A 24392-nucleotide genomic window follows, 5' to 3' on the forward strand; every position below is an offset into this window, starting at 1 on the left:
CCTTAAGTCAGTCATTTTTCCTTTTAACAAGTAAATCAGAACACTGGTTAAGTAACAACAATTCAAACATTTAAAGTTGCAGGCCCAACTTAAGTACGTGTGTTGTTTGGAATACAGTGCAGTGCAGTCAACTTAATTTTAATTCTGTGTAAATGTAAACTAAATTATAAGTGTACTACACTTACTAAGCATTTGTAAGTACAATTCCTACTCCAGTTTAATTGGTTTCTACAAGGCAGTCGATTTGCATTTTATTCTTGATTTATATACAAACTCGATTCCAAAAAAGTTGGCACACTGAACAAATTGTGAATAGAAAAGGAATGCAATAATTTACAAATCTCATAAACTTTTATTTTATTCACAATAGAATATAGATAATGCCTTTCCAAATATTGGCTTATTTTGGATTTCATGAGAGCTACACGTTCCAAAAAAGTTGGGACATGTAGCAATAAGAGGCCGAAAAAGTTAAATGTGCATATAAGGAACAGCTGGAGGACCAATGTCAAACATGCAAACAATGATCCACTGTGTCGACCCTGAACTCACGGGATAAGCCGAAAGGACAACCAACCTAGGTCAATTGGCAACATGACTGGGTATAAAAAGAGCCTCTCAGAGTGGCAGTGTCTCTCCGAAGTCAAGATGGGCAGAGGATCACCAATTCCCCCAATGCTGCGGTGAAAAATAGTGGAGCAATATAGGAAGAGTTTCTCAGAAAATATTTTTGCAAAGAGTTTGAAGTTATCATCATCTACAGTGCATAATATAATCCAAACATTCCGAGAATCTGGAACAATCTCTGTGCGTAAGGGTCAAGACCAGAAAACCATATTGGATGCCCGTGATCTTCGGGCCCTTAGACGGCACTGCATCACATACAGGAATGCTACTGTAATGGAAATAACAACATGGGCTCAGGAATACTTCCAGAAAACATTGTCGGTGAACACAATCCACCGTGCCATTTGCCGTTGCCAGCTAAAACTCTATAGGTCAAAAAAGAAGTTATATCTAAACATGATCCAGCGCTCAGTTCAGAAGCCTGCATCTCTGATGGTATGGGGTTGCATGAGGGTGTGTCATCTGGAAAGGCACCATCAATGCTGGAAAGTATATCCAAGTTCTAGAACAACATATGCTCCCATCCAGACATTGTCTCTTTCAGGGAAGACCTGGGCCCTCCGTGGCAGACGTGTTTGCTCGCTCCGCGCTTGAATGTCGGCTTTTCCTCCTTTTTTGTGTGTTTCTTGTCCCTCACTTTATTGCTCAGAACTGCACTTACTCAGAACTGCACTACCTCACTTTATTGCCTTTTTAAGAACTGCACTACCTCACCTTTATTGCCTTATTGCTCTTATTTTGTTTGCTCTTATTTTTTATTTTATTTGTATTTTATTTTATTTCTATTTTTTTGTCAATTCTCATTTCACTTACTGTGTGACATTCAGAGTGGAGGGCAAAGTAAGAATTTCATTGTACAGGGAAACATGCGTTCTATCTGTGCATATGACAATAAACACTTTGAATCTTGAATCTTGACCAATTAGAAACCTGTATTAGACAAGAATGGGGCAACATTCCTATTCCTAAACTTGAGCAACTTGTGTCCTCAGTCCCTAGACGTTTTCAGACTGTTATAAAAAGAAGAGGGGATGCCACTAAGTGGTAAACATGGCCATTTCCTAACTTTTTTGAGATGTGTTCATGCCATTAAATTTAAAATCAACTTATTTTTCCCTTAAAATAATGCATTTTCTCATTTTAAACATTTGATATGTCATCCATGTATTGCATTCCTTTTTTATTCACAATTTGTACAGTGTGCCAACTTTTTTGGAATCAGGTTTGTAGAAATTAGTCAAAAACATACCAGAGTTGTTTGATCTTGTGGAACATGTAAAACAAAAGTCACTGACCTTCATAAAAAACAAAAACACTTGAGATAGAAGTTTATTGTGAATAATTAGACAAAATAAAGACCAAAGTTGTACTTATGACATTTCTATTCACATTGCCTTAATTTTAACTGCATCGTTTTTGCTTCTTGCGTCATCGACAGGCTGTACAAAAAAGACAGTTGACTCATGTAAACGTCCACTATGAAAACCTGTCTCTGTTTTCAGGATGTGGGTCTGGACACCATCCCGGCCTGCTGGTGGTGGGGGACAGTGAGCATGACCACAGTGGGTTACGGGGACGTGGTGCCTGTCACGGTGGTCGGGAAGCTGGCGGCCAGTGGCTGCATACTGGGCGGCACCCTGGTGGTGGCGCTGCCCATTACCATCATCTTCAACAAGTTCTCACACTTCTACCGTCAGCAGAAAGCTCTGGAGGCTTCGGTGAGGAACAACAACTGCAGGAAAATGAGGCTGAGCTGCGAGAACATGCCAGACGAGGACGAGATGGAGGAGGAGGGATCAGATGGGGGAAGCCACTGTCTGGACGATGACGATATTGATGACAACGAGGAGGATGATATAGATTATGAGGACGAAGGTGGTGTGATAAATGAAAGCTATGTGGAGCATCTGTCCTACATGTCGATAGTGAAGAAGCTGTGAAGATGAGCTCCACCTCAGAGCTCCGATGTTTCTAAACAAGTGAGAACAGATTGTTTTCACCTTCGCTTCATCCAGAGTCGTGCAAATGTTATAAACTGGTGCAAAGGATAAAATGTGTTTTTCTGTCAAACTGACTGTAGCTGCATCGATTCCACTGATGAAACAATGAGTAGAATCATTCAGGTCAGCAGCAGTTTGATTTAAACTGAGTATTTCCTTTAAAGGTATAAGTTAAGGTCTAGATTGTAATGATTATTATTGATGGAGTGAGGAGTTTGACACTTTTTATTTGTGCATGCTGGACAGTTTCAGGATCTGGCTCAATACAGGTTAAAGTAAATGAAAAACTGCAGAACACCACATATGATGAACTGAAATAGCATGAATGCACATGAAAATGACTCAATAAAGAATATTACAAAAAAATGTGGACAGTACATCTGTGAGTGAAGTGGACAGATGTGACTGAAACTGTTAAGCACTGGGTTTTCTGTTCAGATTGATGCCATGGTCATATCTGTGGGATAAAGAATCAGGGAGAGCTGTAGCTCCGTAAACCGCAGGGTCAGTAGTTCGACTCCTGGTCCTCCTGTCTTCAAGCCAAAGTGTCCCACACTGAACACCCAAGTTGTACCTGGTGTCTGCTGCTTAGTTGTAGATTGCTTTGGATAAAAGCATCTGCTAAATAACTAATTGTAGCTCAGCCTAGCCTGGAGAATGGGAACTCAAATTAAATAGCTGTTAAGAAAACAAATTATCCTCGGTCAGATGAGGGGAAGAGGCGCTGAGGATGTGTTCATATGCTAAAAAGTTTGACATTCACCTCTTTACCAGGGTGAAATGAGGTGGGTTAGAAATGAGAATGTGTTTTTAAAACTGGACAGATGTGCAATATCTATTCTCTTTGTGTGTTATCACTGAGAGCACAGGTCACATTTCTTCCTTTTATTAATGATGGATTTCATTAAGTGACTTGTACTCTATGACATGATCTCATAATCATAGTATCCTGTCACACACACGCTGTGCCTTTAGAGAAAAAACACACCCATAAGTCACAGCCAAGGAGAGAGAGATCAGATTCATGGCCAGCTGATTAAAAATTCATTTCTGCTATTTTGGAAGACCAAAACCTCCATGAGGAGAAGATGGGAGGCAAAGGGAATGAGCCATGTGTTTCTGATGGATGTGATGGGACATGAGACAGGAAAGGAGACATCATACACTGATAAGTCTGCAGATATTAGACTACTTTATAAAATAAGTCACTGCTGTTGATCAGCTTTATTTGACTAATACTGTCAACAAACACCTAAATCTCCTTAGCTGTGTCTTTCAGTCATTAGGTCCAAATGAAGATCTCCTCTTTAAAAAGGGCTCACTAACTTTTTTATACGCCCCAAATGATGAGAAGGAAATTAGATTGTGGCAATTATTTTACACCATGGATGAATTAACAATTGATGTCTACAGTGAGTATTTGTGGCTGCAGGGTCAAAATAAAGACAGTAATGCAGTACACTAACAGTTTGTGAGAACAATTTTGTTCCTAAAACCCAGTCGCTGATGTTTTTATGTCTGTACACACAAAAGACCAAACCAGTTCGTCTGTCATTTGAAGTCTTCAGGTGTCCGTTGATTGGACTTCCTCATTTTCTTTCAGATTTTGTGTCTGAGTCCTGTGTGTGCTTATGGCCCTGCAGTGTGAAATTCAGAATTAGAACCAGAAACAGAAAACTGTTTATTGCCAGACACAGTTAAGAAGACTCACCAACACTTTCAAAGGGAGATAAAACTCTGCTGAGCCTTCTTGGTGGGGGAGCTGATATTCTGTTAAGCTGTGTTAAGCTCCAGGTTGATACTCCTGTAGGCAGACTCGTCTCCATTAGAGATGAGGCCGATGAAGGTGGATTGTATTGAAAGCAGCACTGAAGTCCACAACCAGTATCGTGGCGTAGGATCCTGGGGAGTCCAGATGCTCAAAGATAAAGTAGAGGGCCATGTTTACAGCATTGTCTACAGATTTGTTGGCTCTGTAGGTGAACTGCAGGGGGTCCAGAATGCGGTCTGTTATGACGTGTGATGTCTTAAAGCAGATTGGCATGTGGCAGAATTCCATGGAAGTGTTAAATATGTCTGTGAACACCGGAAACAACTGATTGGCACAGTGCTTCAGGGTGGAGGGGGAGAAAGAGGTGTGAATCTGTGTGGGAGTGGAGGGGGGGCTGCTGCTGATCAATGGTTGGTGGGGCGGTATCAGGTCCGTCTCATTATCCTTCAAAGCAGCAGTAAAACACATTCAGGCTGTTGGCCAGGCGCCGGTCACTCACAGAGTGGGGGGGCTCTAGGCTTGTAGTTAGTTATTGCCTTCAGCCTTTTCCAAAAAGAGGCAGAGTTGTTGGCTGAGAATTGCTGTTCCATTCTCTCACCATGCACTGATTTAGCTCTGCTCACCTCTTTACTAATTCTGTATTTAACCTCACTGTATTTGTCTTTGTTCCCACCTCTGAATGCTGCCTCTTTCTCTGACATCAGCTGTCTGAGATGAGTCTTGAACCAGGGTTTGTCATTGTTATAACTCAGCCTGGTGCGGGATGGAATGACACTGTCCTCACAGAAGTTTATGTAGGAGGTCACATCGTCCATGTACTCATCTAGACTGGTAGTAGCAGACCTAAAAACATCTCAGTTTGTACAGCCCAAACACTCCTAAAGTTCCCCCACAGATTCACTGGTCCACTTCTTTGATGTGCTCACAGCAGATTCCCAGAGTTTTATTTTCTGCCTATATGCTGGAATCAGGTGTACAATGATGTGGTCAGACTGGCCCAGTGCAGCTCGAGGAACGGCATGATAAGCACCGCTGATGGGGGTGTAGCAGTGTTCTAAGACATTCCCCTCTCTGGTCGGGCACTTAATAAACTGTTTGTATTTGGGGAGTTTGTGAGAGAGATTACGTTTGTAAAAGTCTCCTAGGACAATAACTAAGGCGTCCGGGTTTGTCCGCTCCACACACAGTATGTCCTCAGCCAGCACGCACGTTGTCTTGTGGTGGAATGTAAACACCAACAAGGGTGAAGAGAACTCACGGGGTGAGTAAAAATGCTTGCAGTTAATGATGAAGGCCTCCAGGTCAGTGCATAGATAGAACCACCAGCCACTGTTGATATAAAAACAGATTTTTTTAGGAAGATGATCCACGAAGGGATCCACCTCCCTTCGCTTTCCCAGAAAGACCCCTGTGTCTGTCCGCTCTGTAAAGTTGAATTTCACTCAGCTGTAGCGCAAGAGTCTGGCATAAGATCATACAGACAAGTTTCCGTGAAGCACAAGACACAGGACGTAGAAAAGTATTTTTGTTCAGCAGCAGGGACAGCTTGGTACATATTGTTTCAAAGTGAGTGCACTTGGTGTGTGTGTGTGTGTGTGTATATATATATATATATATATATATATATATATATATATATATACATATACACACATACACACACATACATACACAAATTTTTTAACTTGTTTCCCCTACTTATGAATGTGGGTTAGCGCTGATGCCTAAAAAAAGAGCTGATATATTGCATTGCATGATACTATTCTATTATTAGACATTGTACCATAATTATGTACATATATTCTTAGATACTACCAGTATGAATGAGTATTCTGGTTGATATTTTCTGAGAAATATAAATATGCATTGTCCCTGTAAATAAACAATAGGAAATTTAATTATTTTTTATTAAATTCTTAATTACCCAATCAAACAAAATACAGAAACCAAACATTGTACGACTTCCACTACATACTTTAAGGCAAATATACTTCAGGAATGCCAAACAGGGATTGTGCACAACAGTTAACAGCAGATCCTTGAAAAAAAAAAAAAAGGTTTTGCATTTAAAACAAGCATAAAAAGGCAGCGATAAGCTTGAATTTTTAAAAGTAAAACAATCCTGGTGTTTATTTTGAATCTTTAGTATCAGTGTGAGCTCTTATCTCCTGTTTATTTTTTCAACTCTGAAGGTCTCACAGTTTAATATGGAAGCAAAGTGTGTTCTTAGTTTAACACCAAGCTCATTAGAGCACAGATATTAGAAAACATTAATAAAATCTGAAAATTCCTCCAAGTATGAGTCAATGAATACAGAACTAAAAGACTTGATGCTTGACGTGCTAAATAGGTGCTATGAAAATGAATAATGAATGAATGAATAAATTAGACACTAGAGCAGCTTCACAGATAAGCTGTTCTAGTGCATCATTTCTCGAGATAAACCTTGAAAAATGATGATTCCACACACACTCCAAATGTTTCTGTAGGATTTACACACCATGAGTGACTTGTTAAACAAACTGATTGTGCTACTGAAATATTTACTCTCTGCAAATAAGTTAAATCACAACACAATTAAATGGAATCCAGATAAGGGAAGATCATTTTTAGTCAAACCAAACGTTAAATTATGCTCAGACATAGAAGAGTCAGTAAATCTGCACATCTGTAACTGAAAATTGACGAAAAAAGGCACAAGCATACCTACAGTGATTTGTTTGGAGCAGTACAAGTGATTTTTTTTCAATAATAAGGCAGAAAACAAACAAAAACTCCAGTGATTATGACTTCTTTTCTGATGCACCACTTTTCCAGCAGCACCAAACTCTATGTGCATCTAATTTAATAACAATCAAGCTCCAACATTTCAAATTGTTGCCTTTCTCCAGCATATCATTGAACTTAAGTCAACATTTAAATCAACTAAACTATTTAAAATAAACAGCAATTCATCCAGTTTTTGTGATCAGGTCTGGTTTCTAGCTGAAAGTTTTCCCTCCAAAGACTTAATTTTATACTTGATGAAAAGTGTTTTCAGATTGAACCCTTCACCTCATGTTATTAACCATAATATACAAAGACAGCCAAGTTAATATATAAGGACATGAATCTTGTGGGTGAAGGATTCAAACAGTCTACAATTTTACACCCCTGAGCAGTTTAATGACCTGAGAAGCCTGTTTTGATTCTGACTTGTCTGCTACTGTAGCCCACCGTGTCACCTCTAACCCTACGTATCAAAATATAAAATGGGCTAGATGAGTGTATGAAGTTGCTCAGAGGAATGTTCAACCAGACCTTGGTCAACACTGAGCTTCAAGCCTCAGATTTATTAGCACTTTTGGGGGGTTTGTTGAGTCCACTCTGGCAATTTATCCTCATAAATGTAGTAAATGAAAAGGTTAGTAGAAATAATTTCTTTACAGGGCCAAGAGCGGGAATGGATGCAGTTAATAAAGTAAATTTTAATGCAATTACATCCTGATAATGGCATATATATACGATTACTGTGGAAAAACAGCTTTTACCAAGGATAAAGAGAAGATAATTTCTTAGCAAATTAAAGTTTGTTTTCTACTTTTTCTGTTATTTTCTCTGTTAAAGCACAGCAACAATCACATTTGTAATCACACAAGCTTTGAAGGATCTGGCCTTAGAAGCTGAGACATTCATTTGGATTTTGACAGTTGGTATTATGATAACGAGACAAACCACAATATTACAGCATTAACACAGTTGTTTTCTTGAGAGAAAGTGATGATTATCCCATCATGAGATAAAGCCTTAAAAAAGTAACTGCATCCACTCTTGTTCTTGGCTTCCGTAATTTCTCTGGTCTTTTTATGCTTAAGAAAAAAAGTTGCTGGAAATGGAAATAAAAACCAAACCAACCAAAATTCAAGAAGAGTAAATTGGTTTGCATCTGATTAAGTTCGCTTAAAACATCTTGGTGCATGCACCTTCATATATTTTCAACAATCTGACAATTAAATCTCCAGCTTGATATAAACATATTACACATTAAAATGGGCATATATATGTTTGGCCAGTGGTTTCCGACCTTTTTTAAGAGCATTTTATGAATCCTGGAAGAGATAAAATTACAAAGTAATTTTGGGGAAAAAAGTACAAATTAGATAAACACCTTTTTACCATTAATAATATATGTAGTAATATGTAATAAATATGTTTTTTCTTTTCCTACTGTATTTGTTAAGAACTCTTTTAGCAGAGAACTTTAAGTGGAGGCTGCTGTATCAACAACTTCATCAATCTGTGAATTGTGGATATTTGTCTTTATGATATACTGACAGTTTGGTTAAATCAGATTGACCTCCAGTTAGATCCATGAAGTGGAAGGTATTGAAAGCATATCACTCTTTCAATGATAAATGTTTTGCATTAACTCAACATTACATTTTACAATGTTGTACCATCTGCCCTTGTAAAACAGAAGACGAAAAAAGTATTCAGACATTAAGTGCAACTTAATCAGTATTTCCATGTACTGTAGTGACATGGTTACTGTACTTTAACCCTATTATTATTTAACCTTCTATTATTTTGAAAGAATGAGTAACAGATTCTAATCATAAAGTTACAGAGGAAACTGTTTTGAGAATTTTAATACTTTTTTATCTAGTCTGTTTCAGAGCAGAGTCGCAGAAGGACAGAACTGAGCTCCTTCTAAACCGTACGAACAAAGCTTTGGCCACTCCAGTCTGACTAATCAGGCTACTTCAAGATCAATGGCTCTCGGCTTGTCCACACAGGGGTCCCCAGGGGTATCTGTATTCCAACCCAATGATACACCACTGAGCCAACAGTACTAGTTGTAATCAGGTTACTGAAGTGCACATAAATAAAATGAGGACTCTGGTGTAGTTTGTGTGGTTTGGGTGCACAATGAAGCATAATTGAGAATAATTTCCTTGTAGCTGTGAGGAAGCAAGAACATTGGTCTGAATTTTTTTTTTATCAAGCACATGTTTTATCCAACTTACACAATATGCTTGCCCATGTAACACTGTTGGAACTGTAGGAACTCTTAGTCGGCATAAAACACAAAGAGTTGTGACAAGCACCACTTGTAGGTAACAGGAAACCCAGGGGAACGTACCAAAATAAAGACTGAGTTTGAGGAAAAAAGATGAAACGTTTCGAGCGAGGCACTTTCTGGACACAAAGTTTGTAAACGACACAAAAACGTGCAACACTTTTCACAAACAATAATAATGTGCACTATGTATTTTTTGTATTTTACAAATTTTTTTTTTTTTTACCACGGAATGATTTATTTCACCAGCAGCATCAATGACAAAAAATTGCTGAGGAATCAGTTCAAGAGTACCTCAGTTGAGAGTCAGCAGTTAAAATTGTACCACACAATTAACAATAAAATTAAAGTTTGAGACATGTTCGAAATAATTAAAGAAATTGCATTATTCCAGATTTGCTGCTGGTGACAAAATGAAACTCTTCTCATTTCATAATCTAGATTGATGAAAAGAAAAGGTTCTCAAAGCAAAATAAAATATGCAACAAATGTTAATATTATTCTGTCAAACAGAGAACTGTACTTGGGAAGTCCTTCTGTCAACTTTAACTCAGCAGTTTGACATTTAAAGAGATGATTACCAGGACTCCTTGCACAGCTGTCTCAATCTTATGTCCACCTAACTCATGTTATGACCAGTTGTTGGAGGACAAACTTCAGCGCCGTCTTGGTGACATTTCATAAACTGCTGCAGAGAAAAAAAAACAACAACAAAAAGCTATCCGATCGTGGCTGTCAGAAGCTCAGCAGATCCTTCTTAGAAGTTCTGCTGCCGTCGCTTCTTGGCCTCAATGGCATCAAGGATGGGCTGTCTCTTAGCCTGGTAGCGCTGGCGGATCTCCTCGATTTCCTGCTCCATCTGAGGGCCCAGCGACTCTAGACGCAGCCGCAGCTCCTCCACTGACCACGTACTTACCTAGACAGAAACACATAAAATATTGACAAGCAAATTGTAGTAGCAGGCAATATGTGTACTGGATATAGGTTTCCTTTAGGCAACTTTATTAGAAAACACTCCATAAATTTCCATTGCTATGCTGAAGATACCCAGCTATATCTATCTATGGAACCAGATTAAAAAAAAAATCAGTTAATCAAAATTTCAAACATGTCTACAAGACATAAAGGCCTGGATTTCCCACAATTTTTTACTTCTAAACTCAGACAAAATTGAAGTCATAGTATTTGGGCCCAGAAATCTCAGTAATATGATGTCCAACCTTATTGTTACTCTAGATGGCATAAGTCTGGCCTCCAGTGCTACTGCACGGAACCTTGGAGTTATTTTTGACCAGGATTTGTCCTTTACCTCACATATAAAACAATTCTCTAGAACAGCCTTTTTCCACCTATGGAACATTGCCAAAATTAGGAGCATCCTTTCTCAAATTAATGCTGAAAAACTAGTCCATAGTGCATTTGTTTCTTCTAGGTTGGACTACTGTAATTCCTTACTTTCAGGATGCCCCAGTAACTCCCTAAAAAGCCTGCAATTAGTCCAAAATGCTGCAGCAAGTGTGCTGACTGCAACTAGCAAGAGAGATCATATTTCACCTTTACTAGCTCCTCTCCATTGGCATCCCATAAAATTTAGAATAGAATTTAAAACCCTGCTTCTTACATAAAGCTGAATGGTCAGGCTCCATCATATATAGAAGACCTCATAGTACCATATCATCCCAGTAGACCACTTCAATCTCAGAATGCAGGCCTACCTGTGGTTCCCAGAATTTCCAAAGGTAGGAGGGGGGCAAAGCCTTTAGCTATCAAGCTCCTTTCCTGTGGAACCAGCTCCCAGTTCTGATTCAGGAAGCAGACATCCTCTCTACTTTTAAGTCTAGGCTTAAAACCTTCAATTTGATAAAGCTTATACTTAGTTATAGTTATGCTGCTATAGGCTTAAACTGCTCCCTCTCTCCTCTCACCCCACAATTGTCACCACCGTATGTTTTCTCCTGTAGTTGTCCTTCTCCTTCTCTCTGTCGCTTTCTGCAGGTGTCCCTGGCTTTGCAGCTGTGTGTTTTCCAGTGTGCAGCTACTGGTCCTACCAACCTGCCCGATGTTTTGTTGTTGCTCTTTTTCTTTTCTCTCTACACTTTCCACTCACCCCAACCAGTCAAGGCAGATGGCCGTCCACCCTGAGCCTGGTTCTGGTGGAGGTTTCTCCCCTGTTGCCTAGGGCTTGCTCAAGGGGGAATTGTTGGATTTTATTTATACATCTTTATAGACTTGACTTTATTCTGTAAAGTGGCTTGAGATGACATTTTTGTGAATTGGCGCTATATGAATACTACTGCATACTACTGCTGGACTACTGCAATGCACTTCTCATTGGAATCTCCGGCAGGAGCCTTCAAAAGCTCCAATATGTTCAAAACCGCGCCACCAGGATCCTTAAGAGAGTGCGTAAACACCAACACATCACTCCTGTTCTCCGGACACTTCACTGGCTCCCCATCCACCTTCGCATTGATTACAAAGTCTGTCTACTTACCCACCAGTGCATCCATGGAAATGCCCCACAGTATCTTAAGGAACTCCTCACATTGCAATCTACAACAAGACACCTCCGTTCCACCAACACCTATCACACCTCTACCCGAGCCTTCTCAGCAGCTGCTCCACAGCTCTGGAACGCTCTGCCTGAGAACCTGAGGGCACCACAGACTGTGGACTGTTTCAAAAAACAGTTAAACACTTTTTTGTTCAGAAAAACATTTTAAAGTGATCAATACGTTTTACTTTAATCATGTGTTATTCTATTTTTTATTCGTTTTTAGGCTTTACGTGTTTATTATGTTTTATTCTTGGTCTTAATCCGCTTGTGTAACACTTTGAGATTTGTTAGCAAATGTAAAGTGCTTTATAAATAAAATGAATTATTATTATTATGATGATGATGATGATGATGATGATGATGAATTAAGTTGAATTGAATTGAGGGTGGAAAAAAAAAGCCTGAATTCAGATCTGACTGTTGTGAAAGCAGCTGCAGAGCTAGAGATTAGATCTGACGTAGTCTTTTGGAGGCACACCTGGGCCAATCCAACATATAAAGTGCAGTATTGTGAGCACTGATGTGCTCATTTTAACCTTTCATTTTACAACTTAGCAACAAAAACATGAGCTTCATCGATATGCGACTCCACACATCGAGCTGCCAGCTCTCCCGCATCCTGTGTGGCGCCTATATTGTTCATTTAATGTGTGTTTGAGGTATTCAGCGACCACAGGGTTTATATTAATCACTGGAGCCACTAACCCTCCCCCAGAACAAATAAACAGATTTAAAAATAGAAATCAAAATTAGTGCAAAAAAACAACAACAAACAAACAAACAAAAAAACTTTTGGAAAGTACATTTTGATTCTAATACCTCGGAAGTAGGATCTAAAAACCTGTTCACGGTAAAAGTGAGACGTTACTACATACATAACTGGTCTCACTGCCTTGTTGATGTCTTCAAGTCCAGAGAGCAAATTATACCAAGCACATTAACGGATACTTAGGAAAATCTTTACCACAACCTAAAATTGTCTCATGCATGAGAGCGATAAAGGTTTCAAAGGCTACATCCACTGACATTTATCGAATCTCTCCATGGTGCAGAGATAGGGACCTGCTGCCTGCTTTAGCTTCTCCCCAGGGGATTCCCGCTCTCAGCTTTTACCAGCAGCACTCTGCTCCCCAGCTATTTTTACCCACAATCAATAGATCTAAAATAACACCAGCATCCTGGTCGGCTAGGCAGTGAAAAGAGGATAAAAGATCGTACAACTGGACTAGCCGTAGGTCAAGGTAAAGAAAGGAAAAAGCCACTTAAGAATAAAGCCTCAATGACCCTTTATGGGCAAGAACTTCTACAAGATATCTTGAAAATTTACAAGAATTTCTCCACCAGTGATGTGATTCTGTCAGGTTTGGTATTTAGGGTGGACCCAAGTGCAACAGGGCGAGAGGGGTTTGGTGAGAAGATAAGTTTTATTAATAATTATAAAAAACAGTAAGAACTACTAACACAAATTCACTCCACAAGGAGGACTAAACTGGTACAATTTTGGAACGAGACAATTAAACAAAAGACAAGAAATTAACTCCATAGGCCCACACATACATGCATTACGGGACTTAACAAGGGTTGTAGACACTAGAAACCTGAAGACAACTATTACTAGGGAACAACAAACAAAAACATGAACTTTGATATCAAGACAGGAAAACTAGGACCTAAATATGAACAAGAGCTAAAGAAACTACGGAACTTATTAAGGGAATAGAACCTAAAACTAAAACGTGAAATCATTAGCGAGACGAACTATGAAAAAGGAAACAAGGAATTCTCAAAAACAGAAAATGAGCACAGAAAAGGTGACTAAGACAACAAATGCAAACCAAACCAAACCAAACTTCAGACCAAGACACAGATAACAGAAACCGACATGAACAAGTGTCAGGTGTCCAAAAACCATGAGATCGGTAAACTTGAAGACATTGTGTAGCATGTAACACAGACAAGACAAATACGATGATCTGATGGGGAACAGAGGAGAGAGCTGGGTTTAAAAAGTCAGGGGAACAGGTGAAAACAATTATGAAGTAATTGTGAGGAGTGGTAAAATGAACTGGGAACAGGAAGTGGAGAAAAGAGGTACAAAACAAAATGTGAAGGCCAGATCATGACAGATTCTGTATTTTACAATTAAATTGAATATTTACTTATTTAGGATTAATTCATTTGTCTGGAAACATACTAATATTATGGATTAAACAATCGCTGTGTGTGGCTAACAATTAGATAAGACTGTGGCCTCCTTCATAAATATTCTGCAGAGATAGCCAGGACAAAAAAAGAGGCAGATGAGACAGAAGTTAGAAGTAAGAAAACCAATAAGGTAGGGATAAAAATAGAGAAAACAGGAATGGAGGAATTGAGAGAGATTGGTTGTTCTACGCCTGCTTCTCATGAATAATGGAGGTTAGTGCTTTCCCACCACATGCTCTATGCTGCACTGTCACACCACTGAAGCAACTGAAGCATAAGTCAAGGATGAAATGATAAATATTACAAAAAGGCTGGCAAATATTGGCAAAACATTACACAATATGCTTTATTAACTTCTATAACCTACCAGAAAGTTATGAAAATGTGCACATATAAAACAATGTGACAAGCTGTCTGTCCATTAGTGCTTACATTAAAAAAACATTCGATAACAAAGTACAAAAATAGCAGAGTAGACCGGTCTAAAATTAAACAGTCCCCATGAAGCTGTCAACAAGCTGCCTCAAACTATTAAACACCCAGAAGAGATTAGCTTCTTATCCTCACATTTGAAAGCCTAACTGAACAATAAATCCCCAAGAGGATTTGTGTCATCATGGAAAGACTGATTTAACTCTAACTGCCTGAAATTTTAAATCCTGATTAAAAAAAAACAAAAACAAATGCATTTTGTGCTTTGCTTCTATTAATATATGCTTTGAGAACCATAGGTCAACCTGAGAGTTAGGCTCATCTAAGCAAATAAAAAAGACTTCTTTATGCAGTTAATATTGCTCTTGTTCATTCTGGACACTGAACATTCTTTGTATTGTGCTTTCAATGCAAATTGTGGCATGAACTTGAGTCTATTTTCCATGCAAATGAGCACATGTGTATACATAAATCTATCCAAACTTCAGTCGAAATATCAAAATGGATATATTTTAAAGTTATGTTGCTTTAAAAAAAAACATTTGTGAACAAAAAATAAGACATACTTTGTTTTACAAACTGCACCTACAGGATCACATTTCCTCATCTCTCAGTGTCGGCTTCTCACCACCAAAGTCATCTCAAGGCACATTTACAGAATAAAGTCAAGACTACAAAGATCTATAGAGAGAAACCCACAACTCCCCCTGGAGTAAGCCCTGGACAACAGTGGAGAGTAAACACTCCCTTTAACGAAAGAAACCTCCAGCAGAACCAGGCTCAGGGTGGACGGCCATCTGCCTTGACCGGTTGGGGTGAGTGGAAAGTGGAGAGAGAAAAGAAAAGAGCAACAAAAGCAACAACAAAACATCGGGCAGGTTGGTATGACCAGTAGCACACTGGAAAATACACAACTCCAAAGCCGGGGACACTTGCAGAAAAGAACAGAGAGAGGGAGAAAGAGAAAAAGAAAGAGAAGGAGAAAGACAACTACAGGAGAAAACACACAGAGTTAATGACATACATTGGTGACAATTGCGGGGGGAGAGGAGAGGAGAGAGGGTCAAGAGGAGGAAAGGAGCTCAGTGCATCGGGGGGTGGGTCCCCCAGCAGTCTAAACCTATAGCAGAATAAAGATAACTAACTATAAGCTTTATCAAAGAAGAAGTTTGAAGCCTAGATTTAAAAGTAGAGCAGATGTCTGCTTCCTGAATCTGACTGGGAGCTGGTTCCACATGAGAGGAGCTTGACAGATCCCATTCTACCTTTGGAAATTCTGGAAACCACAAGTAGCCTTGCATTCTGAGATTGAAGTGGTCGACTGGGATGATATGGTACTATGAGGTCTTTTATATATGATGGAGCCTGATCAGAGCCTTATATTCAAGAAGCAGGGTTTTAAATTCTATTGTAGATTTTATGGGAAGCCAACGGAGAGAAGCTAGTGAAGGTGAAATATGATCTCTCTTGCTAGTTCCAGTCAGCACTCTTGCTGCAGCATTTTGGATTAATTGCAGGCTCTTTAGGGAGTAACTGGGGCATCCTGAAAGTAGGGAATTACAGTAGTCCAACCTAGAATTAACAAATGCATGGACTAGTTTTTCAGCATCACTTTGAGACAGGATGCTCCTAATTTTGGCAATGTTCCATAGGTGGAAGAAGGCTGTTCTAGAGATTTGTTTTATATATGAGGTAAAGGGCAAATTCCTGGTTCTCCAAAGTTCTAATAACTCTAAGGTACCTTGCAGTAGTACTGGAAGCCATCATATTTGTGAGATTTCTGGGCCCAAATACTATGACTTCATTTTTGTCTGAGTTTAGAAGTAAAAAATTGTGGGACATCCAGGCATTTATGTCTTCTAGGCATGCTTAAAGCATGATTAACTGATCTTTTTCATCTGGTTCCATAGATAGATATAGCTGGGTATCATCAGCATAGCAGTGGAAATTAGCAGTGTCTTTTTTTAATAATGTTGCCTAAAGGAGACATATATAAAGTAATATATATGATACATACATAAATGTAGTGTGGATACCGGTAACCCCATTAACAAAGCGTTGCAGTCATAAAGACAAAATATGACCAGCGCTTCTACAACTTGGGTTGTATATTCCGTGAGGTAGGGTCTGATCTTTCTGATGTTGTAGAGGGCAAATCTGCATGACTTAGAGACTGAGGAAATGTGGCGTATCAAGCTCAGTTAGTCATCGATTATGATCCTCAGATTTCTGGCCGACTTAGTTGGGACAATGACTGTATATCTAATGTTGCTGAGCAGCAACATTAGATCTACAGTGATTGTAGATCTAACATGAGAATGTTGTGTTGCATTGAAGGCCTGGCGAGGAAGACAAGGACTTTGATCTTGGGGAGGTTGAGCTGAAGATGTCTCCCTCTAATCCAGGCAGAGATGTCTGAGAAACAGGCAGAAATGTGTAATGAGACAGTGGAGTGGTCCGGTGGAAAGGACAGGAAGAGCTGTGTGTCATCAGCATAGCAGTGATAGGAAAGGCCATGTGAGCGGATGTTAGAACCCAATGTAGTATAAACAAAAAAAGAAGAGGACCAAGAACTGAACCCAGCATCACACTGGTAGAGAGGCTATGAGAGTGAGAAAGATGCCCCGCCAGGATTCCTTGAAGGTTCAGCCCGATAGGTAAGACTGAAGCCAGGCTAGAGCTGATCGAGAGATGGCCAAGTAAGAGAGTGTGGATAAGAGGATCTGATGGTTCACAGTGTCAAACGCTGGAGATAGATCAAGTAGGATTAGGACAGAAGACTGACATAAGGCTTTTGCAACTTGAAGAGATTCCATTTGATTGAAGACAGCTCGTTCCATTGTCTTGGCCAGAAATGGAAGAAGAGAGACAGGTCGGTAATTGTCCAAAAGGGAGGGATCAAGAGAAAGCTGCTTGAGCAGTGGGGTAATCTGGGCCTGCTTGAATGAGGTTGAAAGAGTGCCTGCTGTGAGAGATGAGTTGATGATTTGTGTTATAGCTGGCATTAATGGGCAATTGCCTGAAGTAAAGTGGAAGGGATCAGATTCAGAGAGCAGGTGGTCGAATGGTTAGAGTGGAGGAGGGTGGATACATCGTCCTCAGTCAGAGTTGGAAATTGTGAGACCGATGCAGTATTGGAAGAAGTTAGCAGGATGTCATCATCTGGAGGAGAGAACTGTGAGCTGTAAAGCTGCCACCTCGCTAGTAAATAAGCAGCCAATGTCGTCGGCAGTGAGAGAAGTGGATGGAGGAGGTGGGTAGGTGAGTGATTTGAAAGTGGAGAACAGCTTTCTGGTGTCTGTGGTGCTGAGCTTCTCCTGGTAGTATTCAGTCTTTTCATTGCGAGAAAAAGATCCAAGCAGATCCAGACACTCAGCAGGAGCGGATGAATTCTTGGATTAGTGCCACTTAATCTCAGCACTCCCGAGCGTGGTGCATTGCTCACGGATCCAGTCGGTCAGCCACGGATTAGAAGCTGAGGGATGAGCAGGTCTAGAAGCCATGGGGCAGAGACTATCCAGACACGATGAAAGTTTATTGCAGAGGCTGTCCGTGTCTGCATCGGCATCGAGGATGAAGAGGTCCTGTGTTGGAGGCAGAGTTGCAGAGACCAATGAAGAGAATTGATCCGGGTTGAGAGACCTGAGGTTTAGGAGGAATATTGCTAGTGTGGGGGGAAAATGCGAAGGTCTAGGGATAAAGTCCGTGAGCTGAATGAAGAACTGATCCGATAAATTCAGAGAAGTGACTGACTTTTTGTCTGAGGTGCAGTTCCGAATGAGGATGAAGTCGAGGTTGTTACCAGCTTTGTGGGTCGGAGGAGTTGGGACCAGACTCAAATGTGTTATCCACCTGAGGTTTGTCAAAGTGGAGGTTCAGGTCTCCCATGACGATGAGGGGAGTGCCATCTTCGGCGAAGTGGGACAGCGACATGTCAAACGGATCACAGAAGCTCATCGCATCCTTTCCTTCCCTCATCAATTTTTCCTCTCACCCTGCATTTATATGCCTGTGTTTTCCAGTGTGCAGCTACTGGTCTTACCAACCTGTCTGATGTCTTGTTGCTTTTGTTGTTCTTTTCTTTATTCTTGCCACTTTCCACTCACCCCAAGAGGTCAAGGCAGATGGCCGCACACCCTGAGCCTAGTTCTGCTGGGGGTTAAATTGAGTTTTTGCTCTCTGCTGTTGCCTAGGGCTTGCTCAAGTGGGATTTGTTGTGTTCACATATTTGTATAGTTGTGACTTTATTCTGTAAAGTTGACGGACTCGTGTGGTAAGCATATTGCGTCAATTCCTGTTTCTGCAAACTCTTGGGTTTCTACCGGAGGACTGTTTACTGATTAATTGTAGCTCTTATTTTTACTTAAAGAAGTGATTTCTTCACACAAGAATTAATACTTCAGTCGTAACATACGCATATGCTATTACACAAGCACCTGCTCTTGTACAACATAACCAGCTAACATTTACAAATTCCACATTTCACCTATATTAGCTTCGCTAGCGTAGCAGGTATCCGCTAGCAATGGCTTCTCCGTCTCCCTCTGTCTCTCCTTCTCTCACGTGCTGTGTGTCTCATGTTCAGTTTTTCCTCTGCCTCCTTTAGTGATAACTGTATATGTAACAAGTGTAAAGTTTTTCCAGCTTTGGAGGCGAGGCTCACAGAATTGGAAGTGCGGCTCCGCACCATGGAAAAAAATTCAGCTAGTCAGGCCCCAGTAGCTGGTGCGAACCAACCTAGTGTAGCCCCTGTTAGCTGTCCCCCGGCAGTTCCCGAGCAGCCGGGAAGCCAGTCTGGCTGGGTGAGGGTTCGTAAGAGATCTAATGCTAAACAGACGCCCGAGGTTCAGACCAGTCGGTTCACGTTTCTAATCAATTTTTCCCACTCAGTGACACACTCTGTGAGAAACAAACTCTGGTAATTGGCAGCTCTATAGTCAGAAAGGTGAAGTTAGAGACTCCAGCGGCCGTAGTCAAATGCCTCCCTGGGGCCAGAGCGGGCGACGTTGAATCATATTTGAAACTCCTGACTAAAGATAAGCGTAAATACAATAAGATTATTATTCACGTGGGAGTTAATGACGTCCGCAAATCGTTACGCAAATCGGAGGTCACTAAAATGAACGTTGAATCGGTGTGTAACTTTGCCAAAACAATGTCGGACTCGGTAGTTTTCTCTGGACCCCTGTCAAATCTGACGACATATACACCCGCATGTTGTCATTAACACGGCTGCCTAGGTGGTGTCCAGCAAACGATGTGGGCTACATAGACATTTTTTGATTAGGAGAGATGGCATCCCTCCTACTTTAGATGGTGTAGCTTTCTTATCCAGAAATATGGCTGGTTTTATTAGACAACCAAAAGAATGACAATCCAGAGATGAGCCTAGGATGCAGAGATCCAGTCCTACACGCCTCTCTGCAGTATCCATACAACCGTCACCCCCCCCACAACTCCCACATACCTATAGAGACTGTGTCTGTTCCCCGACCAACTAAATTACATAAACTAAAAACGACAACAAGAGTAGTTAATCATGATAACCTAATAAAAGTTAAGACTAGTCTTCTTACAGAACAGAACCCCGAAACTATTAAATGTAGATTACTAAATCAAATCTCTCTCTTCTAAATTTCTGTTAATAAATGACTTAATAAGCGATCGTCAATTTGATTTATTTTGTCTTACTGAAACTTCGTTGCAGCAGGAAGAATATGTCAGTCTAAATGAGTCAACCCCCCTAAGTCATATTAATTATCATGTTCCTAGAAGCACAATCCGAGGTGGAGAAGTAGCAGCAATCTTCCATTCTAGCTTATTAATAAACCCTAGACCTAAACATAGCTATAACTCATTTGAGAGCCTTACTCTTAGCCTTTCACACCCAAACTGGAAAACTCAAAAACCACTATTATTTGTTATCATGTACCGTTCGTACCGTACCCCCTGTCCCTTATTCAGAATTTTTGATTAAATTTTCTGATTTTCTATCTGACTTAGTGCTTAGTGCAGATAAAGTCATTATAGTGGGTGACTTTAACATTCATGTTCTGGATCTCTGCATTCATGACTTTAACATTCTCAGTCATCAATAATGCCCCAATCCCTGTTAGACTGCATCTTACCCATAGATCTCTCCGAGCTAACTTCAATTATTACCTCATCTAAACCAACAACCTGTCTGCTAGACCCTATTTCAACTAGACTGCTCAAGGACGCTTTACCCTTAATAGATACGTTCATATTAGATATCATCAATCAATGTAATTAATCTACTACTTAAAAAAACCCTGTCTTGACCCAGGTGTCTTAGCCAATTACAGACCAATGTCTAATCTCCCCTTTATTTATAAAATAATTGAAAAAGTAGTTGCAAAACAATTATGTGATCACCTTCATAGGAATTTGTCTTGCATGAAGACTTTCAGTCAGGATTTAGAGTTCATCATAGTACAGAAACAGCACTGGTAAAAGTCACCAACAATCCTTTCATGGGCTCAGATATTGGACTCATCTCTCTACTTGTTCTGTTAGATCTTAGGGCTGCATTCGACCCCATTGATCATAACATTTTATTACAGAGACTAGAACATGAAATTGGAATAAAGGAACTGCACTAGGTTGGTTTAAATCTTATCTATCTGATAGATTTCAATTTGTTCAGGTTAATGATGAATCCTCCATGCACACAAAGGTTAGCTATGGAGTTCCACAAGGCTCTGTGTTAGGACCAATACTTTTTACTTTATATGTGTCTCCTTTAGGCAACATTATTAGAAAACACACATAAATTTCCACTGTTGATGATACCCAGCGATATTTATCTATGGAACCAGATGAAAATAATCAGTTAATAAAGCTTCAAGCATGCCTACAAGACATAAAGGCCTGGATGTCCCACAATTTTTTGCTTCTAAACTCAGACAAAACTGAAGTCATAGTATTTGGGGCCCAAAATCTCAGAGACAAGATGTCCAACCATATTGTTACTCTAGATGGCATAAGTCTGGCCTCCAGTATTACTGCAAGGAACCTTGGAGTTATTTTTGACCAGGATTTGTCCTTTACCTGACATATAAAACAAATCTCTAGAATAGCCTTCTTCCACCTACGGAACATTGCCAAAATTAGGAGCATCCTTTCTCAAAGTGATGCCGAACAACTGGTCCATGCATTTGTTAACTCTAGGTTGGAATACTGTAATTCCCTACTTTCAGGATGCCCCAGTAACTCCCTTAAGAGCCTGCAATTAATCCAAAATGCTGCACCAAGAGTGCTGACTGGAACTAGCAAGAGAGATCATATTTCACCTTCATTAGCTTCTCTCCATTGGCTTCCAATTAAATCTTGAGTAGAATTTAAAACCCTGCTTCTTACATATAAAGCTCTGAATGGTCAGGCTCCATCATATATAGAAGATCTCATAGCACCATATCATCCCAGTTGACCACTTCGCTCTCAGAATGCAGTCCTACTTGTGGTTCCCAGAGTTTCCAAAGGTAGAATGGGAGGCAGAGCCTTTAGCTATCAAGCTCCTCTCCTGTGGAACCAGCTCCCAGTTCAGATTCGGGAAGCAGACACCCTCTCTACTTTTAAGTCTAGGCTTAAAACCTTCCTCTTTAATAAAGCATATAGTTAGTTATAGTTATGCTGCCATAGGCTTAGACTGCTGGGGGACCCACCCCCTGATGCACTGAGCTCCTTTCCTCGTCTTGACCCTCTCTCCCCTCCTCTTCCCCCGCAAGTGTCACCACTGTATGTCATTAACTCTGTGTGTTTTCTCCCGTAGTTGTCTTTGTCCTTGTCCTTTCCCTTTCTGCAGGTGTCCCCGGCTTTGAAGATGTGTATTCCAGTGTGCAGCTACTGTTCCTACCAATCTGCCCGATGTTTTGTTGTTGCTTTATGTTGCTCTGTTCTTTTCTCTCTCCCCTTTCCACTCACCCCAACCATTCAAGGCAGATGGCCGTCCACCCTGAGCCTGGTTCTGCTGGAGGTCTCCAAGCTCCAGGGGGAATTGTTGGGTTCTCTCTATACATCTTTATAATCTTGACTTTATTCTGTAAAGTGCCCTAAGATGACTTTATTTGTATAGCGCCAATTCACAACAAAGTTGAATTGAATTGATACATACACACACAAACACACACACTTATTTTCTAGCAGAATACAATATACTAAAAACAGCCATGGTCAATTCAGGAGTCAAAGTATTAAGTACTTCTTCACCATGGCTAACTTCTCAACAAATGCTGCAGAAAACAAATTGTTGTTTCTTTCTTAAGCAAAAATGCCAATAAATGGCAGACAAAGAATAATTCCTTGAATGTCTTTTACTGTGTTGTTTTGTAGCAGATGAGAGAGGAAAAATCGTCTGAATATCTACAGCTCCAGATGAACTAGAGTAAAAAAAACAAACAAACCAAAAAAAAAAAAAACACCACTACATGTCATTTTCATTGCATTTCACAGTGCAGACTCTCCCTCTGTCGATAAAATATTAGACATTTATTTGCATTGATTAAGGCATAACATAATCAGAGCTCATAGCAAGTCCATATGGACTTAAACAAGTTTTTGGACTGAGACATTAACAAATGAGATGCAACAGAAAATGGGGCTTTTGCAGAACAAAGATGTCAACCAGTTGAAACAGACTGTAATGGTGAGCTGCTGTCATCAACCTGCATCATGCTGATTTTGGCAGATAATGTAACGTTGATTTTAGGTAGGGAGGTTTTATTTTCCTACTCTTTATCAATAAGTCAGAGTTCCCAGGGCTTCTATGTGGTTTCATGAAGGTTTTAAACATATTGATACACACATGTGAGGCACAAAGGTAAATGCATGCTGAGGTTGGTTTGGCCTTGTTTATATCTAGATGGTTAATGAAGTGTTTCTGGGGTAATATTTAAATCACACTTGTTAACATAAAAACAAAAATAAAGCAGACTTCACTGTTTGTTTGTTTTTTTTTTACAGCACATTGCAGCACACTGACCACTGTTACCAGGAGAAGACTTAAAAGAGTTTAAGTCTGTGCCTCTCCAGAAAGTAAAGTGTGCACCATAGAAGGATGTAACATTATTTGAATATTTTGTAGTAGAGATATGTTCCAGAACAGATCTTACTATGGAGAAGTGCTGTCGACAGATCCTGTGACCAAGATTCACTGGCAGCAGGTGCAGAGATATAAGTGAGGGTCCCCTTCTAACCAGTCAAGAGAATTATAAAAATTGTCTGCTTAAGTAGTAAGTTTGGCCGCTTCCTTTTTTAAATTGTGATTTTATAATACCTAACTGGGTGGTGAAAGATAGCTGACAGTAGAAGATCACAGCAGAGAATGGCTGGAAATCAACCTCCTTGCCACATGCCTTAGACTCTGACAATTACAAAATCCACCAGAAGAAAGGCAGAGGGAGGGCTGGTTGAAGCAGAATGGATTGAGTCTCATACTAAGTTGCATACTGTCGCTTTAAGAAAACAACCTCTGTCCATATTATATAATTCATGAGACAGCCAGCTTTCTTCATTAATCTGTATTTATCCACTGCAAGCTATATTGCAAACATAAAACAATGATTTAATCAGTAGGTCTGCTCCACTCCTTAACAGATGTGTTTGATGTGATACACATTTTTGATATTCTTGTTAAGGAAATTTAGATCCAAATTTTGTTCACATGAAATTTGTGTTTTAAGACTAAAACAGCTCAAGGTAGTTGTCTGACTGCTAAAAATT

General features: G+C 40.0%; 2 protein-coding genes across 2 annotated transcripts in view; one reads left to right on the forward strand and one right to left on the reverse strand.

The window, feature by feature from the left end:
* Positions 1 to 3182, forward strand: part of si:dkey-43k4.5 (potassium voltage-gated channel subfamily S member 2) — a 34961-nt gene extending 31779 nt beyond the window's left edge. The window contains exon 10 of the mRNA XM_067505935.1: positions 2130 to 3182. Coding sequence (XP_067362036.1) covers positions 2130 to 2567 — 438 coding nt within the window. The 3' untranslated portion in view covers positions 2568 to 3182. The remainder of the gene's footprint in view (positions 1 to 2129) is intronic.
* A 3104-nt stretch (positions 3183 to 6286) lies between these two features.
* The window catches only part of LOC137127093 (serine/threonine-protein kinase 4-like), a 40675-nt gene continuing 22569 nt past the window's right edge, over positions 6287 to 24392 (reverse strand). The window contains exon 11 of the mRNA XM_067503533.1: positions 6287 to 10373. Within this exon, the coding sequence (XP_067359634.1) occupies positions 10215 to 10373 (159 nt within the window). The 3' untranslated portion in view covers positions 6287 to 10214. The remainder of the gene's footprint in view (positions 10374 to 24392) is intronic.

This window comes from Channa argus, chromosome 5, assembly GCF_033026475.1.
Source record: "Channa argus isolate prfri chromosome 5, Channa argus male v1.0, whole genome shotgun sequence".
In the NCBI taxonomy this organism is placed as follows: domain Eukaryota; kingdom Metazoa; phylum Chordata; class Actinopteri; order Anabantiformes; family Channidae; genus Channa; species Channa argus.